Source organism: Balaenoptera musculus, chromosome 1, assembly GCF_009873245.2.
Source record: "Balaenoptera musculus isolate JJ_BM4_2016_0621 chromosome 1, mBalMus1.pri.v3, whole genome shotgun sequence".
Taxonomy (NCBI): Eukaryota; Metazoa; Chordata; class Mammalia; order Artiodactyla; family Balaenopteridae; genus Balaenoptera; species Balaenoptera musculus.
The window spans coordinates 15,170,997-15,195,638 of NC_045785.1; the positions used below are offsets into that span (position 1 = coordinate 15,170,997).

A 24,642-nucleotide genomic window follows, 5' to 3' on the forward strand; every position below is an offset into this window, starting at 1 on the left:
CTTCAGTGATGGTCATGTGGTAGATTTGGGGGTATGGCAGGACCTTAGGTGTACGGTGGGAAGGTGTTTCTATGAAATGTCGCTGTGCATGCCTGATGGTTGGTTGGTGCTCTATAAGAGTTTGAGTATCATAGAAGTGGGAAGTGACTCTGACTGCCATAGCAGAAGGGAAAAGAAACCTAGAAGTCTGCACGTTCTACTTGTGTGTCAGTTGAAGACTAGACTTGTTACATTTATCACTCTTATAGTTATGTTTTTAATGTCTACCTTGTTACACTATGAGATTCTTGAGGGCAGGGACTGTGTCTTTTCCCCGCTGTGGCAATGGCTGGCACATGGTAGGCACTCATATTTGTTGACTGAATCATTGAATGGCTCACTTAACTCTTCAGGACCTGGTTACCCTTGCATCTGGCTGTGTCTTTAGGATTCTTTCTTTCCTTTAGACTGTGGCTTTGGAGAATTGGCATCATCTTTTCCCTAACTAAACAGATACCCAGATCAGAAACCTGAATGTTCTTAATGCCTTCTCTCCCTCCCTCCTCATACCCAGTCATTCATTAAGTCTTGTCACTTCTACCTCAATGTTTTTTTTCTCATTCTACTGTCTCATAGAATTAGGCCTCTTCGGCCATGTGCCTAGATTTCTTCAATACTCTTTGGACTGGTCTCATTGCCTCCTGACCCCTTCAGTTTGTTTTCCACATTGCAGCCAGAGTGGTGATCTAAATGTACATCGAATAGGTCTTCCCCTGTCTAACACTTGTTGGCAGCTCCCCGTTGACCTCAGGAAAGTACCAACTCTTTAGCCCTTTATGATCTGTGATTTTCTTCTTTCCCTACTCTCTTCTCTTGTCATTTGCCAGTATATTTTCTTGCTTCCCCACCCTGCCGTCTCAGCATTCCGAGTCGCTGCCAGTGCTGTGTAGTCCACAAGCTCATCATGCTCTCTTTCTCACTTCTGCTTGGGACATCACCCATTCCTCTTCTGTCTGTCTGTCTTTTACCTGCCCTTTGGGAAGCAGCGTAGTTGTCTCAGCTGAGAAGCTTATCTGGTACACCTTACCTCCCCTCCCCACTGGTCAGACTGGCTTATGTTCCCCACCTGGAGTTAGCCAAGCTGCAAGGTTTAAGGACACAGTCTTACGCAAGACTTCCCTGACTTCTGACACCAGCTGCAAGTTTGTGGTTTCCCAGAACCACTCTCAGGTTTGATAATTTGCTAGAAGGACTCAGAGAACTCACTGAAGGCTGTTATACTCACAGTTGTAGTGTGTTACAAGGAAAGAATACAGATCAAAATTAGCCAAATGGTAGAATCTGGGAAGGTTACACACTATACAAAGAGTATTGGCAACCAGGGACCCTCACCCAAACTTCAGTGTCCAGAATGTTTATTAGGGCTTCATTATGTAGATGTTATTGCTCGATTGCCTAAGTGGTTCAACTCAGTCTCCAGCTCCCCAGTCCCCCAGGTCTTTCTAATATCACACGGCCAGAGAGGTCCACCATGAGTCGCCTCGTGCATAAACTTAGCATCAGCTGTCAGCTGAGGCTGAGGGGCCTACTGTGAATGACAAAGACACCCCTATCACTTGGGAAATCCCAAGGGTTTAGAGGTTCTCTCCCAGGAGCGGGGGGTAAAGGCCAGACCTCTCTTTGGGTAAGGCCACGTTCTTTACTACATGTTTCTTTCCTAAAGCACCTACACATCAGCAGTGTCCATTTTCTTGTTGTTTGTCCCCCACTGGTTATAAACTCCTTGAGGGCAAACTGTGACAGGCTGTATAATGGAGTGGCCAGGAACCAAGGTCTTGAAGTCAGGATGCCTGGGGTGAAACTCAGCTCTGCTGTGTACCGGCTCGTGACCTTGGGCATAGTTGCACACTACTCTGTGCCTTGGTTTCCTCATCTATAAGATGGTGTACATGATAATACCTTTTTTCAGGGGATTGTTTTGAGGATTAAAAGTGATTTGTGAGTTGGTGGGAATGTAAATTTATACAGCCACTATGGAGAACAGTATGGAGGTTCCTTAAAAAACTAAAAATAGAACTACCGTACGACCCAGCAATCCCACTACCGGGCATATACCCTGAGAAAACCATGATTCAAAAAGAGTCATGTACCACAATGTTCATTGCAGCTCTATTTACAATAGCCAGGACGTGGAAGCAACCTAAGTGTCCATCGACAGATGAATGGATAAAGAAGATGTGGCACATATATACAATGGAATATTACTCAGCCATAAAAAGGAACGAAATTGAGTTATTTGTTGTGAGGTGGATGGACCTAGAGTCTGTCATACAGAGTGAAGTAAGTCGGAAAGAGAAAAACAAATGCCGTATGCTGACATATACATATGGAATCTAAAAAAAAAGTCATGAAGAACCTAGGGCCAAGATGGGAATAAAGACACAGACCTACTAGAGAATGGACTTGAGGACACGGGGAGTGGGAAGGGTAAGCTGGGACAAAGTGAGAGAGTGGTAGTGTATATATGGACATATATACACTACCAAATGTAAAATAGGTAGCTAGTGGGAAGCAGTCGCATAGCACAGGGAGATCAGCTCGGTGCTTTGTGACCAGCTAGAAGGGTGGGATAGGGAGTGTGGGAGGGAGGGAGATGCAAGAGGGCAGAGATGTGGGGATATATGTATATGTATAACTGATTCACTTCGTTATAAAGCAGAAACTAACACACCATTGTAAAGCAATTATACTCCAATAAAAACGTTAAAAAAAAAAGTGATTTGTGAGAAGAAATTATAAAATCTGAAAGAATATGAGAAGTGAGTAGAGCGGTGCTTGACACATAATAAGCATCATTAATGCAAACTGTTATGGTTTCTGTCACATTTCCAATGTCTCTCATAGAGTTAGGCATTTAGGAAGCATTCAGAAAATATCTATTGAAGGAATGAATAAATGAATCCTTTCTTTATGAGTGGTTGGTGCCCTTCTGAGTAGCAGTCTATGTACTGTTTAACCAGCTTCAATTCGTAGACTGACAAAGCTAATGGACTTTTTCAGGTATGTTCACTGTTTCTCATTATTTAGAACTAAATTATACCAAAGCATGTTTGCATTTGGATTTTTCTGTGATAAAGACTTCATTTTTCTTTCTCTCTTTCCATGCAGTGGCCAGTTTGGCAAAGCCTGGAACATTTGCTGGCAATGATGCAATTGTAGCCTTCGCAAGAAATCATCAGTTGAATGTGGTGATTCATCAACTTAATGCCCCTTTGTGGCAGGTAGGTCACCTATTCAGGAACTTATGTTAAGCTCTTGTTTATAAATTAGCTTTGGGGATGTCCTCAGATGATGGGGCTTGACTTATGATATTGAACTATGCAGGGTAACTTGGGCTGTGAGCCTGACCCAAGACGGGAAGCTTGTGGTGGCTTGGAATTAAACCCTGCATTACAAATGGAGTCTGAAGTATAATTCAAAAACCTTTAAAATGCCAGAAATGTTCCTCAGCAGTCAGTTAATTGGGTAGTTTGGGGTGGAGAGCCTACTGTGGAAATAACTTAGATAATTCTGTAAAAATATCTCGATGAGAAATTAAAGGATTTGCATACATATTCTAGTTTGAAATATACCTGTTCCATGTATATGTTTTTGTTTTTTAGATGGAGGAAAACAAAGACCAAATTCACTATAATAGCTGTTGCTAAAAAGAATTTCTGAACAACAAAATTTATTTCATGGCCTAGGGTGTCAAGCTCTATTTCTGTGCCCTGCCCGGCTATACATAGCGGTTCCAATGGTTTTTCTACAGCAAGTAAGATTTTACAACAAATGTTGCGTTTGTGCTGTGGGATGGCAGAGCACGCTGCTGCTGAGTCGCTTAGGCCTTCCTTCCCCTCCTTTACCTTTGGTGTTCCATTCTGAAGTAGCCTAGTCTCCCAGACAGTCCCTCAAACCAGACATTCTGGAGGACGGAAGGTCAGAGGTCGGGGTGAAACTGTACACAGGCTACCACCCCTTACTCGTCCTCCTTGCACTCAGAGCGCTTTTCGCTTTGTGGCTCAGCTCCTGGAGGCTGGTCAGGTGATTCCTATCAGTCTTCCTCTCTCCCCTGCTCCACTACTCCCCCATTTCTAACTTTGTTTTTTTAATTAGAAAGTACAACATAATGATTATAGAACAATTTCAAAATTCAGAAAAGCCCATTAAAGGCAAATAAAAAAAGGCGAATAAAAATCACTCAGAGTCATACTCCGCAGAGATAATTACTATTAACATTTAGTGTGTATCCCTGTTATTCACACACACTCTTAACTATAAAATCATTCATGTATGACTGGGAAGAGACGTATCACAATGTCACACGTTTTAAGCAAGTCTACACACACATGGACACATCCATACGTGTATACATACACACACTGTGTATCCCTATATATTATATTATTATCAAGGCAACAATGGCCTTTTTTCCTCATTGGTTTCCTATACCACCTGCATATATATTTCTTTGTAAATTGCTTATTCCTTTGCTTAGCCTTTGCTCATTAAAAATAAAGTCATTTATAGAGATATAATTTACATATAGCAAAATTCACCATTCTCTGGTGTATAGTTCTATGTGTTTTGACAAACATAGTCATGTAAATACCACCACTATCAATATACAGTATATTTCCACCACCCCAAAAAGTTACCTCATGCCCCTTTGCAGTCACTAGTCCCCTCCCCCCACTCCCAGATTCTTGTAACCACTAATCTGATTTGTCTCTTACAGTTTTTGCCTTTGCAGAATGTCATGTAAATGGAAGTATATAGCTTTTTGTGTCTGGCATAATGTCCTTTTAACAAAAATTACACTACAACAAAATAAATTAGATACTCCATGGGTTGGTAAGGACTTTACGTTACAGGGATACAGTGAGCAGGATGGGAAACAATATCTGTATGTGCTGTTCTTTGGGGTAGTGTCGTCACACATCCTGACACCGGGGAGAGCTATCATATTTTTAGTGAGGCTCTCTCTTTCTAAGGATGTCTTTGAGCCAAGAAGACTGGTTACCTCTTTCGTTGTCCCAGTTTTTTGTCTTTAAATCTTTACTGCTTAGCAGAAGTCATCAAAATCATTTGAATATACAGCATAATGATACTCTTCTTGAAGGAATATACCCAGGGCCAACTCAGTAACTGTAGGTTACCTTCTCCTCCTTTGATAACCGTTTTTAAAGTTTCTTAATTATCTAGGTAGTTGTGGAAGATAATTCTGCATAACTAGATTTTTTTTTCAAGTACATTTATTTCTGTAGTGTCCTCTTACTAAACATTCAGAGTATATGTTTTTAAAATAAATACATTTCCTGTATATTGGAATTGTCTACTAGGTTTTCCCCATCTCTCCCTACCCCAGTGGAGCACCTTATAAAATTTGAGAATTGAAACTGAATTGGTTGCTACTGTCATGAGTAAGAGCTCTTACGTTAATAATGAAGAGGTTTATACTCACAACCTACATTTTTTTTTCTGGCTACAAATGGAATGTATGCTTCTGTAAACAATATAGACACGTGTGACTTAGAAAATGAAAGTCCTCTGTGATCTCCCTCTCCATGAGCATCACAATTTGGTGACTGTTCCTCAAGTTATTTTTTCCTATTCATAATGCATATATAGTGTTATTATTATTTAAATATATAAGTGCTTTAGGGATTATGTCATTCAGAGATTCTGATCAACTCATTTCCTTTCCAGTAGTCTTCCTGGGAGATGAATGGTGCTCTCTCTATTTTGCATGTGTGAAAACCAGGCTCTCTGCTCTTTGAGACCTAGATATTCTGCCTGGAGAAAACTTCCGTGGTTCTGACTTCTAGATCTGTGTAGTTCCTGTTTGTTCCATGGTTTTGCTGTGTTTTTAGACCACAGATATGTAAATTAATAATAGTATCTGGGCTTTCCTGGTGGCGCAGTGGTTGAGAATCTGCCTGCCAATGCAGGGGACACGGGTTCGAGCCCTGGTCCGGGAAGATCCCATATGCCGCGGAGCAACTGAGCCCGTGAGCCACAATTACTGAGCCTGCGCATCTGGAGCCTGTGCTCCGCAACAAGAGAGGCTGCGATAATGAGAGGCCCGCGCACCGTGATGAGGAATGGCCCCCACTTGCCGCAACTAGAGAAAGCCCTCGCACAGAAACGAAGACCCAACACAGCCATAAATAATAAATAAATAAATTAAAAAAAAAAATAATAGTATCTTACTGCCTGTGACTTTCAGCAAAAACAAGAAGGAGGTGCTGATATTTTGGGGTTTTAACAAATAGACAGTTACTGGGCTTTCTAAAGGACAGATTCAGAATTACTGTAGAGTTTCTGCGGAGTTGGTGGTTTGGGGGGCGATGCCCAGGCTCCACTTCAGGGCGTCTGTATTGCATGACTCCAGGGAGCACCATTCTGGTTGGGCTGTGCTGCAGGGGTGCCATTCACACACAACACCTTGCAAGTAGTGCTTCCAGGTTGTGCAGTGCAGTAGTACTGCCTGACTATATAATTTTACTTTGAAATTGATATAAGTGGGATGTTTTGAGTTTGTTGTTAATGTTTCTCAGTATGTGTTTGATGAAAAATGCTATTTTTGTTTTAAGAACAGTGTGGATTTACTGTGAAGCTAGTGAAGCATATGTGTCAGGTCCTTCATTTTTATGGGCCCCCCTTCAAGGTCTTGGGAGGAGTTCTAGCAATTTTATATATGTAATTTTATATTCTTTTTCTCAAAGAGTGTCCCAAGTTGTTTGAGTTTCAAGCCCAACAAATCTGCATCTGCCCCTGGGCCTTCCCTCTTGGAAGGGACCTGTGCATTTGAGGGGCTGAGTGGTACTAACACTCCTGAAACTTAAGCTTATTCATGGTAAATCTGCCCCTGGTTTTTGAATATGCATTTTTGTATGGATTTACGTCCATGTAGTTGCATATTAAAGCACAATGAATCATATATACACGAGTGGAAGAAAGATAATTCAAAAATTGCTTAGGACGTATCGCAGTCGTATTCCCAATTCCGTCTATACAGAGCCTGTTGACTGGGCTTCCTGGGCGGTCAGGTGGCGTCTCTCTTCTGAAGTGGACACTGTGCAGATCCTTGCTGGCATCTCCCCTTCCTTTGCCTGCAGATTCGTGGTACAGATAAGAGCAACGTGCAGGAGTTACACATTGCATATCGGTATGGAGAGCACTATGACAGCGTTCGGAGGATCAATGACAACTCAGAAGCACCTGCACATCTCCAGACTGATGTGAGTGAAGCCTCCGTTTTCTTCTGTGTTCTCAGCCCTGCAGGAACCAGGTCGAGAGCTGTGTGCCCTGGAGCTAAAAACCAGTGATGTGTTAATAGAAAGTTGCCTTTAAGAATCTCTGGGCTTGATTTTTTTTTTTAAATTTTGTTAGTTCAGGTGAGAGCAGCAGATAAAATTATTGTTCTTTTGCTTTCCCTAACAGCTGATGGCTATGATTGCATGAATATAATTTATATAAACATTTAAAATTACTTTTATGTTTTAAAATTAATCCATGCTTTGTATCTAAAATTCGGAAACTATAGAAAAAGTAAAGAAGAAAATAAAAAATGCACAGAATCAACAATTTTTGTTATTGTTTTCGTATTTGTATAGCTTTGTTTCCTGCTTTTTTGCTATTAACATTATTTCACAAGTCTTTCCTCACATTATTAGACACTTTCTTTGTAATTAAAAAAATAAAGTGAAAGTCACTCTCTCACCCTTGTTTACCTCCCTGGATGCAACCAGTGTTATTAGTATATCATAAAATTGCCTAGAGATATTTTACATAGCAAGCAAATATGTGAGTATGTGCATGTATTCCACTTTTGCTGGAGTACATTCTTCCTATCCACAATTGTAGCATCCTCTATATACTGTTCTGCACCATGCTTTTTGAATGGAACATATCTCGGAGTTTAATTCATAGCAGTACATGAGGGACTTCCTAAATCTTTTTAAATGGCTCCATAGTATTCTAGTGTATGGATGCATTATAATGTGCTGGAATAGTCCCTTTGATGGACTTTTAGATGGCTTTCAAACTTTGCTTTTACAAACAACACTCAGTGCCTTACTTATATGTGTATCTTTTCACACATGTGCGAGTGTATTTGTGGAATAAATTCCTAGAAGGTTCTTACTACGTCAGAGGATGTGTGCATGTATAATTTTGGTAGGTATTGCCAAGTTGCTCTCTGTAGAAGTCTTACCAGTTTACACTCCCACTTGCAATATGTGTCTCTTCTGCACCTTTGCCAGCACAGTGTGTTATCAAGTTTTTAAATCTGTGTCACTGTTAGGGAAAAAATAGTTTTCTTAACATAGTTTTAATTTGTATTTTTCTTATTAGTGAGCTTATGCATCTTTTCCTGTGTTTAAATCCTACTTTTGTACTTTTTTGACTGAACTGTATTCATGTTTTTTGTCCATTTTTTTCCTGTTCAGTTTTCTTAATGATTTTTAGGAGATCGTTATATATTAGGGAAATTAGCCTCTATCTGTGGTATGAGTTGCAAATTTTTCACAGTCTGTCTTTTGTCTTTTTATTCTTTCCCATATTGTCTTTGCTCTGAAGGAATTTTAAAGTTTTATGTGGCTAAATTTATCAAGTTTTCAAGACATCATATAAATGTCTTCTGGGTTTTGGGTCATGATTAGGAAGCTCTTTCCCACTCTGAGGTTAAAAAGAATTCTCCCATAGTTTATTTTAGTCCTTCTGTACTTTCATTTTTTAAAAGAAATTAGATCTTGTCTCTATTTGGGATTTATATAGATATACAGGTGTGAGGTATGGATCCAACTTTATATTTTTCCTTGTGGTTACCTAGTTGAACCCAAACTGTTTATTAATTACATGTCTTTTGTCCACTGATTTACAATGCCGCTTTTTTCATATAATAAATTCCCATATGTAGTTGGGTCTATTTCTAGACATTGGTTCTATTCCACTGGTTTTTCTCTTCATATGTTAATGTGTTCATTGTTTTAGTTAAGAAATAGTGTATTTTAAAATCTAGTAGAACTCTTCACTCATTGTTACTTTCTTTTTTTTTTGATTTCCTGTATATTCTTGCTTTTTTTGTTTTATATATGAGTGTTAGAATATGTTTGTCTAGTTAAAAAGAAGTCCTGTTGATAATTTGCTTTCATTGGGATCTCATTAAATTAATAGATTAACAAGCAAAAATTGACATCTTTATGATGTTGAATCTTCCTAGCCAGGAACCTGATAAGCTTTTTATTTGTTTAGTTGACTTTTTTGGTGATCTGCAGGGGCACTTTTTTTTTTTTAACATCTTTATTAGAGTATAATTGCTTTACAATGGTGTGTTAGTTTCTGCTTTATAACAAAGTGAATCAGTTATACATATACATATGTTCCCATATCTCTTCCCTCTTGCGTCTCCCTCCCTCCCACCCTCCCTATTCCACCCCTCTAGGTGGTCACAGAGCACCGAACTGATCTCCCTGTGCTATGCGGCTGCTTCCCACTAGCTATCTATTTTACGTTTGGTAGTGTATATATGTCCATGCCACTCTCTTACTTTGTCACAGCTTAACCTTCCCCCTCCCCATATCCTCAAGTCCATTCTCTAGTAGGTCTGTGTCTTTATTCCTGTCTTGCCCCTAGGTTCTTCATGACCTTTTTTTTTTCTTAGATTCCATGTATATGTGTTAGCACATGGTATTTGTTTTTCTCTTTCTGACTTACTTCACTCTATATGACAGTCTCTGGATCCATCCACGTCTCAACAAATGACTCAATTTCGTTCCTTTTTATGGCTGAGTAATATTCCATTGTATGTATGTACCACAACTTCTTTATCCATTCATCTGTCGATGGGCATTTAGGTTGCTTCCATGACCTGGCTAGTGTAAATAGTGCTGCAGTGAACATAGGGGTGCATGTGTCTTTTTGAATTATGGTTTTCTCTGGGTATATGCCCAGTAGGGGGATAGCTGGATCATATGGTAAATCTGTTTTTAGTTTTTTAAGGAACCTCCATACTGTTCTCCATAGTGGCTGTATCAATTTACATTCCCACCAACAGTGCAAGAGGGTTCCCTTTTCTCCACACCCTCTCCAGCATTTATTGTTTGTAGATTTTTTGATGATGGCCATTCTGACTGGTGTGAGATGATATCTCATTGTAGTTTTGATTTGCATTTCTCTAATGATTAACGATGTTGAGCATTCTTTCATGTGTCTGTTGGCAATCTGTATATCTTCTTTGGAGAAATGTCTATTTAGGTCTTCTGCCCATTTTTGGATTGGGTTGTTTGTTTTTTTGATATTGAGCTGCATGAGCTGCTTGTAAATTTTAGAGATTAATCCTTTGTCAGTTGCTTCATTTGCAAATATTTTCTCCCATTCTGAGGGTTATCTTTTCGTCTTGTTTATGGTTTCCTTTGCTGTGCAAAAGCTTTTAAGTTTCATTAGGTCCCATTTGTTTATTTTTGTTTTTATTTCCATTTCTCTAGGAGGTGGGTCAAAAAGGATCTTGCTGTAATTTATGTCATAGAGTGTTCTGCCTATGTTTTCCTCTAAGAGTTTGATAGTGTCTGACCTTACATTTAGGTCTTTAATCCATTTTGAGTTTATTTTTGTGTATGGTGTTAGGGAGTGTTCTAATTTCATACTTTTACATGTACCTGTCCAGTTTTCCCAGCACCACTTATTGAAGAGGCTGTCTTTTGTCCACTGTATATTCTTGCCTCCTTTATCAAAGATAAGGTGACCATATGTGTGTGGGTTTATCTCTGGGCTTTCTATCCTGTTCCATTGATCTGTATTTCTGTTTTTGTGCCAGTACCATACTGTCTTGATTACTGTAGCTTTGTAGTATAGACTGAAGTCAGGGAGCCTGATTCCTCCAGCTCTGTTTTTCGTTGTCAAGATTGCTTTGGCTATTCAGGGTCTTTTGTGTTTCCATACAAATTGTGAATTTTTTTGTTCTAGTTCTGTGAAAAATGCCATTGGTAGTTTGATAGGGATTGCATTGAATCTGTAGATTGCTTTGGGTAGTATAGTCATTTTCACAATGTTGATTCTTCCTATCCAAGAACATGGTATACCTCTCCATCTGTTTTTATCATCTTTAATTTCTTTCATCAGTGTCTTATAATTTTCTGCATACAGGTGTTTTGTCTCCTTAGGTAGGTTTATTCCTAGATATTTTATTCTTTTTGTTGCGGTGGTAAATGGGAGTGTTTTCTTAATTTCACTTGCAGATTTTTCATCATTAGTATATAGGAATGCCAGAGATTTCTGTGCATTAATTTTGTATCCTGCTACTTTACCAAATTCATTGATTAGCTCTAGTAGTTTTCTGGTAGCATCTTTAGGATTCTCTATGTATAGTATCATGTCATCTGCAAACAGTGACAGCTTTACTTCTTCTTTTCCAATTTGGATTCTTTTTATTTCTTTTTCTTCTCTGATTGCTGTGGCTAAAACTTCCAAGACTATGTTGAATAATAGTGGTGAGAGTGGGCAGCCTTGTCTTGTTCCTGATTTTAGTGGAAATGGTTTCAGTTTTTCACCATTGAGGACGATGTTGGCTGTGGGTTTGTCATATATGGCCTTTATTACGTTGAGGTAAGTTCCCTCTATGCCTACTTTCTGCAGGGTTTTTATCATAAATGGGTGTTGAATTTTGTCAAAAGCTTTCTCTGCATCGATTGAGATGATCATATGGTTTTTCTCCTTCAATTTGTTAATATGGTGTATCACATTGATTGATTTGCGTATATTGAAGAATCCTTGCATTCCTGGGATAAACCCCACTTGATCATGGTGTATGATCCTTTTAATGTGCTGTTGGATTCTGTTTGCTAGTATTTTGTTGAAGATTTTTGCATCTATGTTCATCAGCGATATTGGCCTGTAGTTTTCTTTCTTTGTGACATCTTTGTCTGGTTTTGGTATCAGGGTGATGGTGGCCTCGTAGAATGAGTTTGGGAGTGTTCCTCCCTCTGCTACATTTTGGAAGAGTTTGAGAAGGATAGGTGTTAGCTCTTCTCTAAATGTTTGATAGAATTCGCCTGTGAAGCCATCTGGTCCTGGGCTTTTGTTTGTTGGAAGATTTTTAAACACAGTTTCAATTTCAGTGCTTGTGATTGGTCTGTTCATATTTTCTATTTCTTCCTGGTTCAGTCTCGGAAGGTTGTGCATTTCTAAGAATTTGTCCATTTCTTCCAGGTTGTCCATTTTATTGGCATAGAGTTGCTTGTAGTAATCGCTCATGATCCTTTGTATTTCTGCAGTGTCACAGTGTCTGCAGTGTCTGTTACTTCTCCTTTTTCATTTCTAATTCTATTGATTTGAGTCTTCTCCCTTTTTTTCTTGATGACCCTGGCTAGTGGTTTATCAATTTTGTTTATCTTCTCAAAGAACCAGCTTTTAGTTTTATTGATCTTTGCTATCGTTTCCTTCGTTCTTTTTCATTTATTTCTGATCTGATCTTTATGATTTCTTTCCTTCTGCTAACTTCGGGGTTTTTTTGTTCTTCTTTCTCTAATTGCTTTAGGTGTAAGGTTAGATTGTTCATTTGAGACGTTTCTTGTTTCTTAAGGTAGGATTGTATTGCTATAAACCTCCCTCTTAGAACTGCTTTTGCTGCATCCCATAGGTTTTGTGTCATAGTGTTTTCATTGTCATTTGTTTCTAGGTATTTTTTGATTTCCTCTTTGATTTCTTCAGTGATCTCTTGGTTATTAAGTAGTGTATTGTTTAGCCTCCATGTGTTTGTATTTTTTACAGATTTTTTCCAGTAATTGATATCTAGTCTCATAGTGTTGTGGTCGGAAAAGATACTTGAAACGATTTCAATTTTCTTAAATTTACCAAGGCTTGATTTGTGACCCAAGATATGATCTGTCCTGGAGAATGTTCCATGAGCACTTGAGAAGAAAGTATATTCTTTTGTTTTTGGATGGAATGTCCTATAAATATCAATTAAGTCCATCTTGTTTAATGTATCATTTAAAGCTTGTGTTTCCTTATTTATTTTCATTTTGGATGATCTGTGCATTGGTGAAAGTGGGGTGTTAAAGTCCCGTACTATGATTGTGTTACTGTCGATTTCCCCTTTTATGGCTGTCAGTCCAGGAGCACTTTTTTCATATAGCTCTTTCCTATTTTTTACTGAGTTTATTCTTAGAAGTTTTATGTTTTCTGTTCCTGTTGTAAGGAAAGGATCTTTTTTCCCTTTATATTTGTATATATGAGATTTGTTAACAAAATGTTAATTATGTACATACCCAGCTATCCTACAAAATTTTCTTACTTTTTAATTGAGGTAAAATTCACATAACAGAAAATTCACCATTTTAAAGTATATGATTCAGTGGCACTGAAAACACCTATAAAGCTGTGTAACCACTTCCTCCATCCAGTTCCAAAACATTTTCATCACCGCATAGAAAACCTGGTGCCCATTAAGCAGTCATTCCCCATTCCTTTTCTATCCCAGCCACCACCAGTCTACTTTCTGTCTCTATGGATTTACTTATCCTGGACATTTCTTATAAATGGAATCACACACTATGTGGCTTTTTGTGTCTGGCTTTCCTTAGCATAATGGTTTCAAGGTTCATTCATGTCATAGCACTTATCAGTACTTCGTTTCTTTTCAAGGTTGAATAATATTCCATTGTATGATATACCACATTTTGTTTATCCTTTCATCTGTTGATGGGCATTTGGGTTGTTTCTACTCTTTGGCTGTTGTGAATAGTGCCACTATGAATATGTGTGTATAGTATTTGTTTGAGTACCTGTTCTCAACCTATTGGATATACAGTTGACCTGTGAACAACACAGGGGTCAGGGGTGCCAATTATGTGTAGTTGAAAATCCGAGTATAACTTATAGTTGACTCTCTGTATCTGAGCTTCCATATCTGCAGTTATGCATCTTTGGATTTGACCAATCGTGAATTGTGTAGTACTGTAGTTTTTACTACTGAGAAAAATATAAGTGGACTGTGTAGCCCAAACCCACCAACTGTATATCTAGGAGTGAAATTGCTGGATCATATGGTAATTCTATCTTTAACTTTTTGAGAAACTGCCACAGTTTTCCACAGTGCGTAGCTGCACCATTTTACATTCCCACCAGCAACATGTTGAGGGATCTGCTTTCTCCACATCCTCACCAGCACTTGTTATTTTTCTTTCTTTTTAAAAGGTACATGTATTTTAAAAGATTAGTGTATACATGTCAATCCCAATCTCCCAATTCATCCCACCACCCGCCCCCCCCCCCCACCACTTTCCCCCCTTGGTGTCCATACGTTTGTTCTCTACATCTGTGTCTATTTCTGCCTTGCAAACTGGTTCATCTGTACCATTTTTCTAGACTCCACATATATGTGTGAATATACGGTATTTGTTTTTCTGACTTACTTCACTCTGTATGACAGTCTCTAGGTCCATCCACGTCTCTACAAATGACCCAATTTCGTTCCTTTTTATGGCTGAGTAATATTCCACTGTATATATGTGCCACATCTTCTTTATCCGTTCGTCTGTCGATGGGCAATTTAGTTGCTTCCATCACCTGGCTATTGTAAATAGTGCTGCAATGAACAGTGGGGTGCATGTGTCTTTTTGAATTATGGTTTTCTCTGGGTATATGCCCGGTAGTGGGATTGCTGGGTCATATGGTAATTCTATTTTTAGTTTTTTAAGGAACCTCCATATTGTTTACCATAGTGGCTTTATCAATTTACATTCCTTATAAACATATGATTTTCCAGAATTCTTTTTGTTTGGAGTAGTTTTTTTGTTGATTCTCTCTCTTTGTCTCTTTTTTTTAAGGTATAAAATTACATTATCTGCAGATAGTGATAACTTTTCTTCTTCCTTTTCAATTCTATACTTCTATTTTTTCTTTTTTTTTTTTGGGGGGGGACGCTAATTGCATTGCTGTTACCTCCAAGACATGGTTAAATAATCATGGTGGTAGTGAAAATCCTTGTTGTGTTCCTTACTTGAATGGGAATGAAGCATCATTGTGTGGATTTACCGTGGTTATTTAACCGTACTCACACTATGAAACCTTTAGGTGTTTCCAGTTATTCACCACTCTTAGTGGCACTGAGAGGAGCACTTTAGCAAAAGTCCTTTCTATACTTGACATTATTTCCTTTGGATGAATTTCAGAGACTTGCTACACATAGCCACATTGTTAGGGTAAATTTTTAGAATAGGTTGCTTTTTATTAACATTCCAAGGAATAGACTGGCATTGCTAGAGTCCACTTACACTTTTACATGCAAAAAGTGGAAATGTCCTTGCTCATTTCCCATCTCCCTGCATTAATAGCAAGCAGGGGGAGAAAGTGATTGGGAGCCACAGAGGGATGATTTTAGCTTTTCTGAAATGGGTTTAGGTTGTAAAGGCCTGTGGATACCAAGTGAGCGGCTCTTCAAGTTTTTAGAATTTGACAGGTTCCCTTGAGTGTGGTGATAGCACGTGAGGTTAAATGAGTCACGCTCACCTGTGATAATCTGGTTGGGACAGGAGCTCCAGCACATTGCAGCTTGCTGATGATCAAATAGGGCCTAGGGAACCAGATGAGAGTTGTATGTGTGTTTCTTCAAGACGAGTTGTCCTGCTGAAAAAGCTCATTGGGTGCTAGTGTAGAGGATCGATTCTGTTACTAAGCTCACAGCTCTGGAAACCAGCTGAGACAGATGTGTGCTGTCTGAGTCGGCAGTCATTGCCAAAATGTTGGTCTCTAGAAGCTGTAGGTGCTCTAATGCCATTTTTACTGAACAGTTTATCCCATATTTGGGCCTTTGTTTTTAATACTTCAGTTGTGGCCTGGAATCTCAGTGTCTGGATAAAATTTAGCCTAGTGATTGCTATTCCTTTAAGATTGTCGCTGGAATCTTTTCCCATATATTTGAATGTTTTTGAGATTAGAGGGTCTTCCTGTATTGCAGATTCTGAACATTGTTTGCTAGAGTTCATGATTGTTACTCTTTCTGTGTCCTTTAGTTTCAGATGCTTCATCAAGATGAATCAAATAAAAGAGAGAAGATCAAAACAAAGGGAGTCGACTTTGAAGATGACCTGAGAGATGAAGTAGAAGATGCTGTCCAGAAAGTTTGCAATGCAACTGGATGTTCAGTTAGTATTTGTCATGCAGTAACAGTGGTTTATAGACAGGCATTGCTGTGCCTAGTTTATCTGCTAGTTTTGTGGCATCACTCTAGCATGCTAACACCTGATGGGCCAAAATAGGCCCATGATATTTGTAGTTTAATTATGTGATACAGTTTTTTTTTTAAAGCTATTTTAATTATTTATTTATTTATTTATGGCTGTGTTGGGTCTTCGTTTCTGTGCGAGGGCTTTCTCTAGTTGCGGCAAGCGGGGGCCACTCTTCATCACAGTGCGCGGGCCTCTCACTATCGCGGCCTCTCTTGTTGCGGAGCACAAGCTCCAGATGCGCAGGCTCAGTAATTGTGGCTCACGGGCCTAGTTGCTCCGCGGCATGTGGGATCTTCCCAGACCAGGGCTCGAACCCGTGTCCCCTGCATTGGCAGGCAGATTCTCAACCACTGCGCCACCAGGGAAGCCCCTGTGATACAGTTTAATGAGAGATGTTCATTCATTTCTCTCTTGTTTGCTAGACTTTATCCAGTACTGTTCAAAATCCTAAGGAAGTATGTGGGTTTATTATTTTCTGACTAGTGCAGTTTTATAAGAATTCATTTTATTAAATGGTTATTTCAGGTGATTAACCTTACTGAAAATTAAGACATTTTCTAAATGGAAGGTCTTGAAACCTTGCCTCAATGACATCCTTTTGTTTATTTTTAGAATAGGTTGCTTTTTATTAACATTCTAAGGAATAGACTGCACATTGCTTGAGTCCACTTACACTTTTACATGCAAAAAGTTTATAAAATTGTTTGTCAGATTATTGATGTAGAGATAGGTAGAAAAGTATACCCAGTCTTGATGTGTTCCTTTGTTTCTTTCATAGGATTTTAATTTGATAGTCCAGAACCTGGAAGCTGAAAATTATAATATTGAATCTGCGATAATTGCCATGCTGCAGATGAACCAGGGAAAAAGAAATAGTAAGTCCATGATTGATATTTATAAGGTTTCACAATGATTATGTTGGTGATTTTCCAAATACTTATTTTTAATCAAGTGACAGGTAATAATTATATTGTTATTTCTTCACATTCAGCAGCTTTGTATATGCAGGTGTTTTTTACTAGGTGCCAGCCCTGTGTCAGGGAGAGTATAGTCTGGGGTGGGGAGGGGCTTGGTGGAGACAGATAAGTAAATTGGTATAATAAGACATAATGAAGTGTGGGTACAGGCTGCTAGGGGAATGCGTGAAAAGGCCACCTAGCTCAGTTTTGGAGGAATAGAAAATGTCAGGGAAGACTTTAGCCTTTTAGAAATAAGATCCCGTTATAATACCAAAATGATCATTGAAATGGAATGGAGAGAAAAATTATTTTTCTAATGGAAATATTTAGATTACTGGCATCTGACAACTGGTGATAATTCAGAATTTCTTTTTGCTTGAACTGAGTTTAATTCTGTGATTCAGAGGAAGGAAAAAAGATGTTAACATCGAACTGTTTTCTCAAGTTATTTATTTTAAATGATTTCAATACTTATTGCCAGACATTATGTGCCTGATACTGTTCCTGGCATTATAGTTTTCTGATTGGGTATTTTATTATCCTCCTTACATATTTGCTATGCCTTCTTAGAAAGCTGTAAGTAACTTGGTCTTTGTGATTTTAAAATAACGCTATGCAGTGTCTGTGCTATCCCATATGGTATGTACTTGACATGTGGCTAAGCGAGACTGACTGAGGAACTAAGTTTAAAATTTTATTTAACTTTAATTAATTTTAATTTAAATAGCTACGTGTGGCTCGTAGCTACTGTATTGGAGAGCACAGCTTTAGAACTTGTTTCCTTTCTGTTTTTTGGGTACAAATGAAAGATTTCCCCCTAAAAATTTATGTTAAAAAGTGGTTTAATCTAACAAAACAAAGCACTCGACTGGTAGGAAGCTGATGATAAGACTGGTCGACAGGTTATTTTAAAATTTATCTTCCGATTTTTACCAATTATTTTTTCCTTATGTTCCCCACTGTATTGACTTGATATTAGAATTTTGCCTCAAGGAAACTTGCTCTCCAAATGCCAGTGATCTGGGGACCCGGGTAATTTTGGAGTCATTTAACAATAATCGCATTGTGTAACTATCTTAGGTTTTCAATTTAACAAAATATCTTTCTTTGGAAGATGCAGAGGAGAACCTTGAGTCCAGTGGCCGAGTGCTGAAGCAGTGTGACCCTTTATGGGAGGAGGGTGACAGTGGCACCAGAATCTTTGGAAATCAGGGCTTAAATGAAGGCAGAACTGAAAACGATAAGTCTCGGGCCAGCCCTAGTGAAGAAAACAAAGCAAATAAAAATCACCTCCCAAAGGTAGGAAAGATGGGGCTGCAAGGGCAGATGGTGGGCTGCTGTAATTCGGTGGCGTGGGGGGACTTGGAGCTCAACTTAGTGTGTGATTTTCTCTTGACCTATGAAAGCGGTTGTTGTAGGAAATACGGGGAGCGCATGAGGGCATATCATGAAGCGGAAGGAAGAGCTCACTTGTCCTGCCTGGACTTTGCAGTGACGGCTACAAGGAAGTATACCCTGAACTCATACTCACACACGCGGATCGGCTCCGTTTCCCGCCTAACATTACTGCGTGTGCGGGTGCTTTCCATGCTAACCCATGTGATTGAATCCCATTTTTTGTAAATGCCATCACCTTCAGTGAACATCTTTGTGTATAAGTCTTAGTATTTTGCATTATTTGCTTGGCTAGAGTCCCAGAAGAGGAATTAACAGGTTAAAGGGCATGGATATTTGAATCTTTTTAAGGTCTTTTGGTAAATTGTCAGATGTTTCCCCGAAGGGTTGTACTGCTCCCTTCCCAACCCCACTCCCACAAGTAGTATATGACACCATTAATTTTACTGAATTTAGAACTTACTGTAAAGACTTTTCACCAGGAAATTCTGAGCTCAAAATGCAACGTAATGTAAAAGGTCACAGGCAGAGGCTAAGATGTGATAAGCTTCTGGGGATTTTGTTAGGATCCCCTGGGGCATTAAATTATGTACAGGAAGGCATCCTGTGGCATGTTTGAGTGTTACCTCCTGCTGGACTAGGGTTAATGTTTCTTTAGGTCATTTTGAATTGGTTTATGAGGAGAATGGAATTGATTTTGTTTGCTAGCTCAGCAAGAGGGTATAAATTTAAATGTAAATTTGAGCAGTAATGGGAAATAACTCATTTTTGGTCTGTTAGGTGGGTTTTCTCTGTTCTTGTTGAAAGGCAGTCTGTGCCCTTTGCATCTGTCAGCCCCGCATTTCCCGTCCACTGGTGCAGCCTGTGTCCCCGTGCAGGCGACTCAGGCGGCAGTCTTCTCTTTCAGGTCACAAACAAACAGAGGCGAGAACAGCAGCGACTAGAGAAGAAGAAACGACAGGAGGAGAGGCACCGTCACAAAGCCCTGGAGAGCAGGAGTAGCCACAGGGACAACAACAGAAGCGAAGCAGACTCGAGCACCCAGGTCACCTTGGTGAAGACCTTCGCGGCTCTCAACATCTGACTGTGGCCTCCTGGGAGTTGTGAGAAGGGAATGGAAAGCGGAGGGCCGTGTGCCAGGCTTTCCAGCGAGGCCATCCTTTTACAAAACGAAACTCAACCCACAGAATCACACACTGAGTTAGTTTCCTTCAGGCTGCCTCCTTTTTTGTTCAGAGTTTTGTCAGTGATGTGTCTTATTTAATGAAAGTGCAGTGAAGCCATTCATGTTCCATAATTAAAATATCGACTTTTAGGAGTGGATAGTTAGGTCAAAAAAAACTTTTTAAGTGTGGTTTTATTTGCCCTGAAAATCAGACTTCGGTGACTCTGGGATCTTTCCTTAACACTCGGGGTTTCACTGTAATTGTTATGAAGTAGTTTAGATTAATTGCTAGAAATTCAGAAGGACAAGTTTCCTTTGTTTCTCTTTCATTTTCAAACAGACATTAATATGCAGGATAGTTTATAAATGATGTCCAACTCAGGTACATGTTTAGAATTAACTTTCTTCTAATGCAAGTTAATCAGAAAATAATTCAGGAAGTGTTTTCCCAAAGTAATAGGATGTGAAGGTTGTGGCCTGTAGTCAGGGTGGAAATTAAACAGCCACGTTTCTCTTCTTCGTGATTCTGATGCTCAGATGGGATGCAGGTGCTGTTGGTTCGTTTGCACTCAAGCCATATGATAAATAGGCCAGACTGTTAATTAGGCCTGGGCTTTGCTGGAAAATCTGTAGTGTTGCTGAGTAGTTGGTACTTGTTTCTTGACAACGAGAAGACAGTGTATCAGTGCTTATGACACAGTTCTGGGATTCTGATAGCGTGGAGCGCAGAAGCCATAGTTGTAAAGGCAGAAGTCAAGAGAGTCCTGAGTTTTTGCTCAGGAAGAAGTCTGAAGAGGTAATTGATTTGGGGCGGGGGGTTGGGGGTGTCTGGAAGAATTTCTAAGGCTTTTCATGTTCACATTTTAAGTAGGTAACTGTCTTTTCTTCCTTACTATTCTGGATTTAGAAAGATGCCTTCAGAGAAATAAAAGGTAACTTGACCCATTGCTGAATTTTCTTAGTATTGTGAAAGTGAAATCCCATAAAACGCTGCACTTAACTTCTTTTTTAGTTAAGCCCTGTTTGGGGATTTTGCTGTTCGAAACACTCTCCAGCACCCTCCAGAAGTTGTCAGTGACTTAGGTTAGACCAGCAGGGCAGAGAACTTACTTTGGCTGAGGCCTTCAAATGACTCCACAGTGCTGAAATAGATTTGGGCGGTGGAGAGATGTCATTCCTCAAACCGAATTAGGTGGTTGTGAACTTTAAAACTGGAATGTATGATGTGGCCAATCTTGGACTGTCTTTGCCTTTTGGGGACCTAATATTTGGAGAAATAATATGTGCTGAATCAAAAGGTAAATTATTAGTTACCTCCCCCATCTCAGATTTCAAAATTATCAGAGTTCCGAGGCAAAGGGAAAAACTATAAAAAGGTTTTGACACGTATAGACATATCATTGGGTGGGCTGGCCTTGGATTCATTGGATTGTCTTTATCAGCAGGTGATTTGCTTTCTGTGGTTTTGATGATGTATTTTAATTTTTTGTTTGTTTGACTTTGGTGACTTTTTGTGGTTGGAGCATCAGTAGTCTCTTGGAAGTGCTCCTAGGACATCCTGGTACAGTACATCGTAATATGTAGCAGATTTAGAAACTGCACAGCATTTTTTCTTTGCACATTGCAGAGTCCTGAGTTAGAGCCTCTAGTACTCAGTCCAAACAAGTGAGGGGTCTCCGTTGTCTCACTCTCTCCAAGGGAGTGAGGTCCAGTGCTTTAGGATCTGTTCTCTTGGCTTTTAACTCTGGGCACATTCCTGACTCTGGCTGAGCATTTCTGAGCGAGCGCTCTTTCTTGTCTGTTTTGTACTGTGAGAGTACAGGAGACCAGATCCTCTCAGAAAGACTGATTGTGTACCAGAAATTCAGCAGAATTAGGAGTCAGAAATAGCTTAAGGGAGACCCATTGTCAGAAGTAGTAGGATTGCTTTATTTACCTGGTTAATGAAGGTGGCCTTGGGCCCTATTGGGTTTTTGTTTTTGTTTTTTCCTATTGGGTTTTAGAAGTTGCTAAAAGGTTGCTAAAGAATATTGGGCACATTTATTTATAAATTACCTAATTCTGATAATAGGCTTCGGCATTTCTTGGGTAAAATAACAGTGGTTTTAAAAACTAATCAAATGGCTTCAGTAGTTTTCTTTTATTACCATTTCATAGTTTTCCAGTTATAACTGGTCTGCGTTTAGTATGTTAATTATTAGGAATGGGGAACATGTATCCAACTTTAGTGATAACTTCTAGCTAAGGGTTTAAATTTAGCCTTCACTGCCTCAGTCCCACCAAAGTATGAGGTAGATGGAATCCATGTAGTACTTGGTTGCCTTGGTAGGCACTTGAGAACTACTTTATTGGCAGCCAAAGTGGAGGCCCAGCATGTTTAGTCCTGGGATGACTGTGGTCAGTGACGGTTACCTGGTATAGTTACTCAGGTGCACTGCATAGTAGGAGGCGACTCTTTCTTAACCTCTGTGGCTGTTAGAGGTTTGTTATGTGGGGTTGTCTCGGTAGCTTTGGTCAGGAGAAGGGGGATGAGGCGGTGGTCCATAGCTGCTTACTAGTCTTATAAACTGTATATAAAGGTTTTATGGATTTTAAAAAAAGATTTTTTTAAAGGTCAAAATACGAAATAAAATTTTAGTAGCATCAGCTTTGTACTAGAGAGGTAGATGTATTGAAACAACATAGAATCACAACTTCTGAATTAATATAGTTGCCACCAGGAGATATTAGAGAGAGAATGTATATGTATATTTAATTTTTCAATAATAGGAACATATGCTTTCAGGAGTGAAGTCTGGTTGAAGAATTGTGGCAGAAAGAAGAATCTTAAGTGTTAGTTGAGCTTGTCTATAGTTTCTTTTATAAGCTCTGAAAACACTTCCCTACCTATTGTGATTCTGAGGGCTTGTCAAGTGGGAGCTCCATTGTGGGGCAGCTAGAGTGGGCCTTTGTGTAGGTCGTTTCTCATGGTGCTGCCTGCTTCCCTGGGGAGCTTTGACGGTGGGAAGTGATACGGTCCTGGGGTGGGGGAGGGCCATGCTGAGGGGGGAGAGCTGCTCCCACGTTAAGTAGGTAGATACCAGATGGACTTGGCATTGAACTGTGCTCGTAGTGAGTCCCTGTCGTCAGTGTGCAGTTTCTCTCATTCTGAGAAACTCTGGACTGCCTGGGTTTTATTGTGTCCACATAGAATGCTGTCAGTTTACCTCTGTGAGATGTTCAACTCGAATGTGCCGTCAGTTGAAGGAAACTTGGGTTCCTAGTCAGAGCTAACTCTCAGCCTGACCAGAAGGGTCTGTGTGGGTGGGGTGACAGTGGAGCTTTGTGGTTTCAATGTCACATCCATGGCCCTCTCTGACTCCCATTTTGGGTAGATGCGTAGCTCTTCACCTTTTTTTACCTCAAGGCTCTATCTATAGCAAGCCTTTAGACTCAGAGTCTGATGCAGTTTTTGTGTTTTGACATTTTCATTGTTCACTGTTTTGTTCATCTCAGCTTTCAGAACAGGCGTTGCTCAAACTCTGGGGCCTTCCGACGGTTGTTCTGAGGTGATTTAATAATGGCATTTTCTACAAGGTGTGTTTTTCTGACTCTAAAGCAAATTGTATTTTTCCATTGATGTTGTTAAGTTGAAGATCTCGATGGCATATGTAAATGATAGCAGATCTTCTGCCGTCACATGCAAGGCGGGGAATGGATAATTGGATTGAAGTGGAGACATTGAGCACCAGTCACGAAGTGCATTGCACAGTACGGAACTCAGAAGGTGCCCACAGGGCCCAGCTCCGGGGAGGAGCTGGGCCTCGTTGACTGCTTGGCTGCGTCTGTCCAAGGTAACATTCCCTGTAAAAACCTCAGGCTCTTAACCATTTCCTCTGAGGAATTACCTTCTAGAGCCTCGCTCTCCTAGTTCAGACTACTTTGTAGCTTGATGAAAATGTTTAGCATCCTCGCAAAGTTACTTGAGAAGGGGCTGGTACCAGTAGAGAATAATTTCTGTAAGAGCACGGACTTGTGCGTGGTGACTGTGGTTTAGGCAGGGCACGCCCCTGGTCCCGGAACTACTCCTGCTCGCTGTGCTGTAGCCCTGGAAGGTAGTGACCGCTGGGCGAAGCCTCGGTGGTCTGCCCCTCATCCTCTGCGTCTCGACACCCAGCAGGTCACTGTTGCCAGCCGTCTGTGACGGTCGCTTGAGCACAGTCACAGACCTCAGCCTGCGGTTTGCTTCCCTGGCAGGTCCCTCAACCAAAACTTGAGGAATGCGGGTGCGGGCTCCTCTCATGGTTCACTTTCCTCGGGGAGAAGGGCCCTCGGCCTCCCTGGCTGCCCTTCCAGCGTCCGCCACCGGCACTGGGCTCTGTGAGCAGAAGAAAAGAGCCAGGAGTCGGACATCAGACCTCCGTGTTCCTCCTGCTGATGCGGAAGCGCTGGTGGGTGTCAACCCCCTTTATGAAGGAGGGCAGATGGGTCTGTGGAGAACACAGGGGCCTTCCCAGGCTCAGCCGCCTTCCCTTTTTTCTAGTTGCACTACACTTGTCCTCACTGCAGTCCGGAGATACTTAAGACCTCTGTGGGGTCATGATCCATAGACTTAGCAAGTCTTGCCTTATCTGTGGAGCTGGACGGGGGGAATGTGACCGTTGTCTGATGTCCATAGTTCATTTCCTCCAGGATGTTTCTTTCCTCAGATTGTGTTACTCTGAACCATTTTATTTTTTATTTACCAAAGTACTGTACTTGGCTATTTGCAGTGTTTTCAAAACCAAATGTTTCTTTTTTTGTGTTTTTAATCTTCAATACTTGGTGCAATAGAAGCTGCAAAGATGTGCCACTTTATCTATGAAATGGAGTTTTGTATACCAATAAATTCTAG

General features: G+C 40.1%; 1 protein-coding gene across 7 annotated transcripts in view; it reads left to right on the forward strand.

Moving 5' to 3' along the window:
• OTUD3 (OTU deubiquitinase 3) overlaps positions 1 to 24,642 on the forward strand; it is a 40,123-nt gene extending 15,481 nt beyond the window's left edge. Inside the window, exons 3-10 of one of the 7 annotated variants that reach the window (XR_005021002.1) lie at positions 3,148 to 3,260; positions 7,140 to 7,262; positions 16,035 to 16,166; positions 17,029 to 17,125; positions 18,324 to 18,508; positions 19,512 to 20,565; positions 20,677 to 20,701; positions 23,399 to 24,642. Coding sequence is in view for 2 of the 7 variants with exons in the window: in XM_036861852.1 (XP_036717747.1) it covers positions 3,148 to 3,260; positions 7,140 to 7,262; positions 16,035 to 16,166; positions 17,029 to 17,125; positions 18,324 to 18,508; positions 19,512 to 19,688 (827 nt within the window). In the remaining 5 variants the exon portion in view is untranslated. Of the gene's footprint in view, positions 1 to 3,147; positions 3,261 to 7,139; positions 7,263 to 16,034; positions 16,167 to 17,028; positions 17,126 to 18,323; positions 18,509 to 18,615 lie in introns of all 7 variants that reach the window. The other 6 variants (XR_005021005.1, XR_005021001.1, XR_005021003.1 and 3 more) reach the window with 6 other exon arrangements.